General features: G+C 32.7%; 1 protein-coding gene across 2 annotated transcripts; it reads right to left on the bottom strand.

Annotated features, from left to right (window-relative positions):
- Positions 1–5,443: 5,443 nt before the first annotated feature.
- Positions 5,444–8,102, bottom strand: LOC118061633 (uncharacterized). 2 transcript variants are annotated; one of them, XM_035075135.2, is made up of 3 exons: positions 6,866–8,102; positions 6,585–6,777; positions 5,444–6,079 (listed from the first exon to the last, which is right to left on the bottom strand). In XM_035075135.2, the coding sequence occupies exons 1-3, from the start codon at positions 7,268–7,270 to the stop codon at positions 5,652–5,654; spliced, it is 1,026 nt and encodes a 341-aa protein (XP_034931026.1). In that variant the 5' UTR covers positions 7,271–8,102; the 3' UTR covers positions 5,444–5,651. The 2 variants fall into 2 exon arrangements, with proteins under 2 accessions (XP_034931026.1, XP_034931025.1); XM_035075134.2 differs by having other exon boundaries at positions 5,444–6,217; positions 6,866–8,098.
- Positions 8,103–11,756: the final 3,654 nt, after the last annotated feature.

Below are 11,756 nucleotides of genomic sequence, written 5' to 3'. Positions count from 1 at the left end.
CTTCTGACAATTCTTAAATACTAATTATAAGCTAAATATTTGAAAAAAACATTAAATACTCTAAAAAACATAAAAATAACCCGAAGATAACTAACTGATAGCTCTGTTTCCCACTTCTATATTAGTTTTGGGAAAGTATGTCAACCCCACATCACTGGCAAGTAGCATATCATATGCATGATACATACCGTTGTACAAAAATAGCATGAAACGATAGCAGAGATTAAAGTTTTTGGTTGGTTTTTATTCAAATTTTGAAAGGCATGCCAGCAGGAACAATCTTTTTAAAAAATTAACATATTTAATTAAAATTATTAACAAAATAACACATTTAAAAATTACTTAACAAAAAACTATCTAAAAATAAAGGATGACCTACCTATCTTTGACAACAAGTATAGACTACTTGTATCATCATTAATGATTTTTTTTTTATATTGTTGAGTTTTTGATAATTTTTTTATGGAATTGATAATATCATAACTAGAACTTCAAAGTATGTTTAATGATTTTTTTTTTTTATTTTTTTTAGATTCATTTAATATTTTTTAAAATAGATCGTTATTCTAAATAAAAATAAGTTATATATATATATATATATATATATATATATATATATATATATATATATATTTTAACTGTGATACCTCTTAAAAAAATGCGCTGGAAACCAAAAAAGCCACAAGGAACATGTGTGAAAAGTTAAAAGGTACGTATTTCCTAGAACCAAGCAGAAAATGCAGTGAGAATAGTGTGATGATAACTTTTCTTTTTCCAGTGGAGGTGGTCCAAAAAAAGTGACAGAAAATGCATAAATAGCACGAACGAGTATCAGAGACATGATGTGAAACTCTCGTATCCTTTGCACCACCGACACGAACCAGTCAACTCTGGTACCCCTTTTTGTAATATTTAATCTTTTATTAATTAAACCTGCACTAATTACTAATTTAGTCTAATTGATTCACCAGGCATGGCATTAATTTACCGGATGAATTAATGTATCGATAGCTTTCCCTTAATCCTATTAAAGTAAAAGGGTTAGCCGGATTCTAATAATGGATGTAAAACAACTCTTAAGTGGTTAAATACATGAAATTGTTAAAAATCTATCTATCGATCTAAATATTTAAATTATTAGATGCATAATTATTAATTCTGATGTAGTCGGAATTGGAAGTGTATCTCATACCATTTTAAAAGATATATCAAAGTGAAATAAATAAAGTCGACAACATTAATAATAAAGTTCACAAGGATCTGTTTTCTAGGGTTAAAGGAGGGACGGGACACTCATTGCATTCAGAAATTACTAGTAAATATACTGTAGGAATAAAAAAAGGTATGATATGGACCTTATGATAGCCAGCTTGCTCACTGCAAATCCTTGATTTGGAAATGATATTATGTTTCCATTTATGAGATTTGGTACGTAATGTAGAAGTGGATGATAAGATTATGTTTCCATTTATGTTCTACTTTAAAAAAAAAAAAAAAGCCAACAAGAACACGTGTGAAAAGTTAAATTATCTTACTTATGAGGTGGATGATCCAAAGAATGGTGTTCGTGATGTTTTATTTTGAACATTTAAAAATAGGATAGCATTTGTTTTTTAAAATATATTTTACTTGAAAATATATTAAAATTATATATTTTAAAATTATTATTGATATTAACACTTTAAAACCTTAAAAAACATAAAAAAATTAATTTAAAATAAAAATAAATTTAATTTGTTTTAAAAATATTTTTGAAATGCAAAAAACACATTATTATTTAGTATAAATTATTTATGTCAAAAACGTATGTATATATAAAAACTATAATTAAGCTGTTTATCAACATTACTTCACAGTTCTTAAAATCATAATTACACGTAATATTTTCACCATTTAAATAATTTGCTTTTGATTCTTATTTTGACTTTTATGTAATATATGTAAACAGACAATTAAACCCAATGATTAGTTAGGTTAGAGTTGAAATATAGAGACAAAAAATTTTTTATAGAAACTGCATAAAACTCTCACGTGTAAATGAATTCTTTATATATTGATGACTGCTATTAAAGAAAATCAAAATTAGTGATTTTAACGTGCTTATCAACGTTAGCGTTCCAGTTAATTAATAATTTTGTTATTTTACTAAAAAATCGGTTAATCGTATTTATTTTTAATGTTTATGTGAGACCGATTATTTATTTTTCAACAAATCAAAATTACATTTTAATTATAGCTTATTCATTTATTTTAATTAATTAGTATAGCGACGCTAAGAATCAAAAGAGAAAATAGCAGCAGTGGTGTTAAAGAAAATAAAATTATATTTTAATAGCCTAATATTAACTTTCTTCCTTTTTATGGTGAATTGCTTGAGACAGAATTATTGACTACGGGAATCAGCTGTGAGCTTTAATTTCTCCTCACGAACGAGCCACCGGTCGAGAAGTACACTGGATGCATGTGGAAGAAGTCAAGAAGCATATATTTTAACTTTAGAAAAGTTAATTATTATATATAATATATGCATGAATTCCATCACCTGTTCATGCGTAAGCCTGTGCATGTGGTTCTGCTTAATTTAACCCCCCCCTTTTGGACCACTAGTTTTTTGGTGTGTTACTAACTCTTACATTTAATTAAATTTCATGTGACATATCACACATTTTAAGTAAAAATAACGAGGGAAAGGCCACGTGAAAGAATTTAATATATTGTTGATATAACGTTTTAAATAGCATAAATATGGTCTTTTATACGGATTTCAATGAAAAAAATCATTTCAATAAACTATTTTGTGCTTGATACATTTAATATTAATATTTTGAGTTGTTTCTTAAGAAAAACATTGATAAAAGTCGATGAAGTATATTGTTGTTATATAATTATTTTTAAAGCACTGTTTGGGAACACGGTGCAATAAAAATTAAAATATATATATTTTTATTAAAAATTAATTATTTTTATGTATTTTTAGATTATTTTGATGTGTTAATCTCAAAATATTTTTTTAAAAATAAAAAAAATATTATTTTAATACATTTCAATACAAAAATTACTTTAAAATTCTTTTGATTTTTCTACTATAAAAAAGCTATTTTAACTCTTCATTTCATCATTGACTTTTCATTAGCCCCTCGTGTTGGAGATGCCCTAACGCTTGATCATGCATTGATTGTATGTAAGGTAATAGACCGGGGAAAGACAATTCTACTCGTATTGATCTCCTCTCTCGTGAACATGTAGAGTGGGAAAGCAGGATAGGCCACGTGGCTGTCCGGATACGATTCAACTCTTAAATAGAAATCACGGGTCTTAATAAGGAAGGTTTCGGATACAATTGCCAAACATGGAATCCACAAACTTGGCAAATTTGTCACTCCCACCATGAGAGGAGGGACAGAAAGGTAAAAGACATAACAGGAAGAAGGTTTTCGTAATGCAAGCGGGACATGGCTTAAGCACTTGGTTTTCGTGTATCGCGCGGCAAAAGACCCAATGATCACAAAAATATATAGCAAAATACTTTTTTGTATAAATGATGGATATTAGAAGCAGTCCACCTACATACTCGCATGTTCTAGAAGCCTATATTTTACAACTTGCAATTATTTATCTCCGATTTAAAAGCACAAAAAAAGGGAAAAATATAAACCAAAAGAAAAAAAGAGCTTCCTTTAGTTTGTGCAATTCCCCAAAAATATTTACAATATTTTTTAATTAAAAATATATATAAATAGTATTTTTTTATATGGTTCCTCACCTTCCCACCTCAAATCACGTTAAAAAAATATATGTTTAAACCGCATACAGAAACAACAAAATTTGGTTCATGCTAGCGAGAGTTTTGTCAATGAGTTATTTTTTTAAAATATTATTTTATTTAAAAATATATTAAAATAATATTTTTTTAATTTTAAAATTTTATTTTAACCTCATCACATCAAAATTATATAAAAAAAATATATAAAAAAATAAATAAATTTTAACTAATTTCCATGCTCCCAAGCACGGGCGCACCATATTGCGTACAGCCAAGGCAAGTTGCGCTGGACTAGCGATTCGAATTCAGCAGCCCTCGTGGGAGTCGATTCTTTGCGATGGGAAAGAAATTGTTTTTACTGTCTTGCTGGAAAAAAAGTAGAAAAAGGAAAAGGTTTTACGTTCATTAGTCAAGGTAATTACGAGGTGAAACTGACAATTCTTACAAAAGGATTTACTTTCGCCCTCGCAACTACAGCATCCAACAACGGATAAGGGTACATTAGTCAGCCTCTTGAAATTTAAGTACTTTCAAAGCACCACTGTCTGCCGTCACAAGCCACTTTCATTTGGTGACTCTGCACTAGAAGACTGTTTAATCTGTCGATGTTTTATTACAGACAGTTTTTACGAAGGATAAAAATATATCTAAGCTCTCTGCTTGCACGACAAGAACATATTCATTTTGAGGATCCAGCTCATGCATCCCCGCATGGCTCCAGGAGCAATCTTCACTTGACAAGCAACGGTAACCATATTATATACAAAGATGACCAAACAAAAATAGCTAGCAATTCATTTTCTCCCATTCCAAACGGAACCAATCCAATCCACAAACCAATCAAGCAGACTGGAGTATAGTCGCAATGCATCGTCACACAGATGCTAAATTCGTAGATATTAAGGCAAAATATTATACATTGACCCTGATAGTTGAAAATAACCAAATCAAATCCTAGTTACAAACCTGTAAATCTTCATCCCTTCTCCTCTTAATCCTCGTCTAGATCATCGAGCACTGGTCATAAAACCATGGAGAATAAAAAGAGTCGAGAGCGCTTGTATGGTCAAAAGGGTGGTGGAGTAACCAACTCATTTACCAAGCCCACACGGCAAAGAAAAATACCAACCACCCATGACCAATTGCTCTCCTCTCTGCCGAGATTCCACAACAAGCAACTACTGTGACATGAATGAGACTAATAAACTGTCACGAACTAATCAGAATATCTAATTCTAAAGAAGAGCTTCTTTGCTCAAGAATAAAAGGATAATTAGAGTAAATAAAGTAAAAACATTGAATAAGAAAACAGAGAGCCATGTGGCTGGGCTATTAAAAATGATTTTCTTTCAGTCCTCGCCTCACGCAGCTCGAGAAAGCACGAGTCTATTCTCTCTTCATCATCAAATTCTGTTCTGCTTGCCTTCAAGAAAAACACACAAAATCACCAATAGATGACATGTGACGGATTGAGAAACAGAGAAATAAAAAATGGAGATTACCCTTTTTCTCTTGTTACTTTTTTTTATTGCACTGGTGTAAAGATCCCCTTCTCTGTGAGAACTTGAATAAGATTAAAAGAGAAACCGACAATGGATGGGAACAATATATAAAATCAATTGAACCTCATCTGATTTAAACACTATACTCTAAATAAGAAGCTTAGAAACATGGCGAGGATTAACAAAAAAAACTCAGGAAATTATGTCATTTGTATTAGCCATTCTTCTTACAGTAAAGAGTTTTATTATATTAGTAGTAAAACCACACCCTTACACAAAAAGTAGAAGGGGTTTTGGTTTGATCGGTTAAAACATATACGATCATATAATCTGTTCTTCAATGTCAAAAAAAAACAAAAAGGAAAAAAGGGAGGATGGTCAAAATTTCAAGGCTCATCTTCGATAACAGAGGCCAATCCGGTCACCATCTTAATCCCAATTTGTAAACTTTTCGGCTTAACATCAGGTGGCTTCCATTCTTTCACCGCTACAACCTCCTCTTCTGCCACGGAACCTTCAGATGACAAAGCAAACACAGACTCGCCCATCTCAACATCATCCTCCACTGAATTCTTCTCTTGACAACTCCGTTCAATCTCCGCAATCCCATTTTGAACCAAAGTTTGCTCCTTTTCCGGTTTAGGATATGTTTCTTTTGAGCTGAGAGGTGTGGTTCGCGGGTGAGGAGAAAGCCACTTAGCTTTGATGTACTCAGCTTTTCTCCATGGCGGAATGGGCATGCCCTTCTTCTTAAGGCTCTGCTTTGCTGCATCCGATACAATGGCAATAATCTTCTGGAGACGATCAGCTTTACCTACGAAAATGTAAGGTAGAGTTTGGAGAAGAGATTTGTAAGTCTTGGTTGATCGAGCTATCTCAAATTCTGATCTGAAATCAACGTCAATTAGCAGCCTCTCGCCTGCGATGATCACATCTATGTATTCATATTCCCCTGTATTCGAAACAAACTATACATTATTTCCCATAATTGATTGCATGTAGGTGTTCTGATCACAATTCACATTGAAATGTAATCACAGCTCTTCTTCCCCGTATTCTCCCAGCAAATAAGGGATTTAAAATTTTCCGCTCTTTGTCTGATGAACCAAGAAGAAAATGAAGATATTCCTAAACTAGTGAAAATTTTGGGTTCAATGATTTTACTTGTTTCCGAAATATGATATAAAAATGGTTCCTTTTCTTTCTGGGTTTTAGTTAATTATCCTTTTCCAGGAACCAAACAGAATATAAAAGGATATTTTGCGCAATTTAGGAAACGGACACAAACACGGTTTATCCATTTGAGAGAGAGAAAGTACCGGCGGGATAGGAGGGGGCTTTTTCCCAGCGAGATTTGCAGATAGAAGCGTCATATCCAAGACCCAACAGACCATCAACAACGATCTTCCTCCAAACATCATCTTTTCGCTTACACATCTTGTTCTTATCAACAACCCTCGCTGTATCCGCCAGCAAATTCCTCTCACAAACACTTGCACACAGCACCAAACTCTGCCCATAAAAACCCTATCACTTGCACAATTCCAAAACCAAAAACAAGAAAAAAAGATTTCAATTCCAACGCAATTGATTTAATTACCTTTAGAATTTCAATTGCTTCAACAGAGGAGGAAAGATTAGAATCGCCAAAACCACCAAACGAGTCAAATTCATCTTCAGAACTGTCGTTACAATTTCCGTTGAAGCAGTTGCAGCGATTACGGTTACACCTAACTGACGGTTGCTTCTCGTTGCTATCCTCGATGAAGTTCTGCACCATTTTCGCCAAGCACACCGAACTCGGCTCGAACTCGTTACAGCCGTCCTTCAAATGCGTCTCCTCGATGGCACCGACCTTTTCAGCAGCTGAATTTCTCAGGAACTGCCTCTCAAACAGTCGCTTCAATCGTGATTTCCCCACCGGCTTTACTGACTCCAACTGGTGAGCCACTGGTTCAACGAGTGTTTGATAATCGATCGGCTGAATCTTCATTGGAAAAGGCATGATCGCAGTAATCAACAACCCTAGAAAAAAAAACCTCCTCACTCTAATCAAATTCTCTCTTCCATTATTGAATTATTAATTTCTGCCAACAGAGTGCACAGAAACCTCGAAAAAAAAAACCTAAAATATCTTCGCTCTCAAGACAGATTGAGAAACGAAGAAATTCAAGAGAAATCCTTAAAAAAAAGTTAGTTGAACTGTATAACTCTCTACTCTACACATCGATTAAATGAAGCAGCAGAAGCATTGAATACTCCACACAGAATAAGATCAGCAGATCAAAACCACACGGAAACCCAAGAATTTGCTGCGTTTACCAACTTTTTTCTAATTTGGAGGGACTCTAAAGTGTTGAGACCTCCTCCAGAGATTCTAATTATTACAAAGCAATAGTATTATATTTGAGTCTGATTTGCGGACAAAGCATGGAATAACTTCAAAACTCTGCTAAGTACAAGTCGCTTTTGTTTTGGATTTCTAGAAAAATACTGTTAAAGTTCCCGAAATACTCGACGGCAAGATAACGTCACCCTCACTTTGGAAATTGAACACCCGCCTACAATCAGTAGCCGAATCCTCCATTTACAGGTTAATAGATTCAACTTGCCGGCGAAAAGATGATCTCCGGCGACAAGACCCAAACAATACACAAAAAGAAAGGAGATCGATGGAAATGAGAGCTTTCAGTTGTGTGGTGATCTTGATTTGGCGAGTGAGAGGATAAAGAGCAGAGGCCAGGAGCGTGTGTTTTAAAGAGGAAGGATTGCTGACTGGGATTGATCTGCCACGTGCGTTCCTACATGGCACTTAAATGTAATCTGCATGGAAAGAATCACTGCAGGCTGTGCTTTTTAAACAACAGCACGTTCTGGGCTTGGTAATTATATACGGGTCACATTGTTTTTGTTTCCTAAGATGTCCCTGTTCTTTTTCTAAAAGGACAAATTTGGTACCTTAGGGTGGTTCCCTCCTCGTGGATATGGAAGTCTTTTGGGAACAGACTCCTCATGGTGGCAGCGGGTGAAACTACCATCTTGGCTTAATTTACCGTGTCAATTTTTGGTTTGACGAAAATGACCTTTATAAATTGATGTTTTGGAATCTACTGGAGGACGGTATTTATGCTCCGTTTGTTTGCAGGAAAGTAAAGTTAATTTCTGGAAAGTGAATTCGGGAAAGTGGATTTTCCGAACTGTTTTGGTAGTGTTAATGAAAAAATGAACACTGACTGGCTTTTAGTGTTCGAATAATGATTGTTAAGCAAATAAAGATATGAAAATGAAAAAAAATATAATTGGAATCAAAGGGCAACATTTCATAAATTATTTCAATTCAATGAATGAGGATCAAATTGATAAATAAAAATTTCATAAAAACATGATAAAGAACAAAGAGTCAAATTTTGAATCAGAATAATTTAATGATTTTTCACAACTTCCGGGAAACTGTTTTTCATTTGAAAACCAAAGTCAATTTTCCTTTTACTGGAAAGTGTTTCCATTGGGCAAACAAATCACAAGAAAGTTTGGAAAGTGCTTCCCGAAACCACTTTCCAGAAAACAAACACAGCTAAAAGGAAAACACTTTCCTGAAACCATCATTAACTAAAATTGTCTGGAGTGTTTTCCGTTGACCGGAAAATGTTTTTCCTGTTGACTAGAAGGTTTCGTTTTCCGCTTTGACCAACTTTCCTTGACAAACAAACACAGGAAAGTTTTGGAATGTTTCCGGAAACTACTTTTCAGGAAACAAACAAGGCCTTAGACGAGGTGGCTAGTGGACAGAAGGGCCTCAATGGTCATTAGATTATTTGTACTTGGTTGTTGAGTGCTCATTGTTGGAAATTGCTTTTGGCTGTGGTGAAACGATACCGGTCGTTGGGTACTTGATTGACTAAAATGCCCCGAGTAAAAAGTAACCAAGGCCAAAAATTTAAAAAGCAGGAAACTAAAAAGACAAGTTGATATTATAGTCATTTCATGCACGCAAAATACACGATACGGTTATTTGGTTAAAACATCAGGTGTGGAGATTTCAATGACGTGATTCGTGGGGTACAGAATTAATGTCACTGTTGAGTAGTTACGGTTAGGATGAAGTTTATACTGTTTTTACTTTTTAAAAATATTTTTTATTTTATAAAAATTATTTTGATGTCAACACATTAAAATAATATAAAATACTAAAAATATTAATTTGAAGCGAAAATAAATAAATAAAATTCAATTATTTTTAAAAAACGCATTTAAAATGTAAAACAAATAGAAAATGTCTTTAATGCGTGATGTGATCTACGCATGTGTGGGTGTTTCAATATAAAGGTCATAGGGTAAATTCTTCGGTAATGCATTGTATTGTGGTATTAATTGATTTTTAAAATATTTTTTATTCTAAAATATATTAAAATAATATTTTTATTATTTAATATTTATTTTTTAACATCAGAATATCAAAACAATCCAAAACATCCAAAAAATTAATTTCAAGTAAAAAAACTCAAAATTTTTTTAAAACATGATTTCTATATAAAAACAACACATCAATTGAGTTTTCTATCTTGAATGTCGTTCTAGCCACCATAACACTAGTTGGGTTTTGTAGTTGATAGAGAATTTTGTGTAAAGGACAAGTGGAATTATGTGATGTTTTTAATCGTGAATTTTATGATAATTTAAATTAAATCGCTTAGCAAACATGCATGGAAGAAGTAAATCAAATCCATCTCTTGATTTTTTTTAGTTATTATTAAATGTTTTTTTTAATAAATATAGATAATTATCAATTTATTTAATTATATATTTGCAAGATATTTTTGATTTACACTTTGAATTTTTGATATAAAAATAGATTTTTTAGATTGATCAAAGTCATAATAGACTAAGAACTTCGGTTTATCATCGACTTTAGGTATTAAACAAGACAACTCAAATATTGGAGCTCTACAGAAGACATATATTTTGGTTGGTTTCTCTCCAGCACACACATAGTTTCCTTTCATGATTGTATCTCCTTATTTAGAATGTGTTTATAGTTAGTGTGTTGTCACCCGTATTAGGTCTTTCCTTGTATATAAAACTTCATCATATAGATTTTATAATTATATGAATGAAACACGTAGAGACTAGTGTAGGCATTGATTGCTACATTGTGTTTATACAATCTTTCATGGTATCAGAGCTATACAAGCAAACACCTTTTTTTCCTGTGTATCTATACACTTCCACAAAAATATCTTCCTCGTTCACCATTTTTAATCTCCTAAACATTAGACAATTGACTTTGGTACGATTAGATCGAACGAATTGCCTAATTGGATTTCCCAATTACTTTTGGTTTTACAAAGTAATGATTTGCTAGGTTTTGTGGATAGTGTTTAATCATGCTGGACTAAACTTCTTCCAGACACTAGCAACTTTGGAACTTTCACTCCTACAATTAATTGGACCTTTCTCTTATGAAAAAGAAAGACCAATTCATTCTCTCTTGGCTAAATGCCATTTAGAGTAAAAGGTTGTGTCAGTAACCTTTGGTTTTTATATTGCTCATACGAATAGGCTTGCCTTAGCTAACAATAATGCCTTGTAATCATGTTCCCGCATCAATTACCTAAAATGTCAATTGCAGTCTTTATATCAAGAAATAAAAAGTTACGGAGAATATTCTCAGATGAAAAGTCATGGGCAAATCAACTAGTTGTATCTGGACAACCTGTAGAGGATGATGACTTAATTCATCATGTTTTTAGTGGTTTGAATTCCTCATATTCATCCCTTTGTTTTTTAATCTTTATGAGTGCTATATTGCTTGCCAAATCAATGAGTTTTAATGTTCTTTCCTCTGAGCTATTGTCCAATGAGATTCAATTTAAAAGCCAAGGATATATGCTTGTCCTGTAGCTACACTATAAAAGTATTTTTGTTATGATAGCTCGTCATCTTGGGGGGGGAATAGAATAAACACTTTCAATCTAGTTTTGACAATTATGATGATGTTTAGATTGGACCAGATGGTTATTATGGTTATTTTAGAAAGACAGTGGGTTTGTTTGGAAATAAAATAGTGCATGAGATGTCGTTTAGCTAGAAAACTAAGGGACTTGAGCACCATTTTAAGGTCCCTAGTGTGTGATGTGATCAACACACGTGTGCATGTTTCAATACAGAGGTCGTTGCATCAATTCTTCCATGAAATTGAGTTTTTTTATCTTGAAGGTTAGTTTGGCAGCCACAACATAAGCTGGATTTGTAGTTGATAAAGACCTTTATACAAAGGACTATGTTTTGTTTCTAATCGTGGATTTTATGATAATCTAGATAAGGTTGTCTAACAAACATGCATGGAAGGAAGAAACCAAATCCATCTCTTAATTTTCTTTGTTTTATTTTTAGTTATTATTAACTATTTTTTAAATAAATATATATAATTATCAATTTATATAATTAGATACTTGCATGAATTTTTCAATTTATACTTTGAATTTTTTTGT

Source organism: Populus alba, chromosome 5 (genome assembly GCF_005239225.2).
Source record: "Populus alba chromosome 5, ASM523922v2, whole genome shotgun sequence".
Taxonomy (NCBI): domain Eukaryota; kingdom Viridiplantae; phylum Streptophyta; class Magnoliopsida; order Malpighiales; family Salicaceae; genus Populus; species Populus alba.
This window is presented reverse-complemented; position numbering and strand designations above follow the sequence as displayed.

Bases quoted from the DNA above. Each gene is read 5' to 3' on its own strand.
- LOC118061633 (XM_035075134.2), bottom strand. From the start codon at position 7,270: ATGCCTTTTCCAATGAAGATTCAGCCGATCGATTATCAAACACTCGTT. The intron at 6,778-6,865 runs GTAATTAAATCA...TTTTATGGGCAG, and splicing joins AAGCAATTGAAATTCTAAAG to AGTTTGGTGCTGTGTGCAAG. The intron at 6,218-6,584 runs GTACTTTCTCTC...TTTCGAATACAG, and splicing joins AGCCCCCTCCTATCCCGCCG to GGGAATATGAATACATAGAT.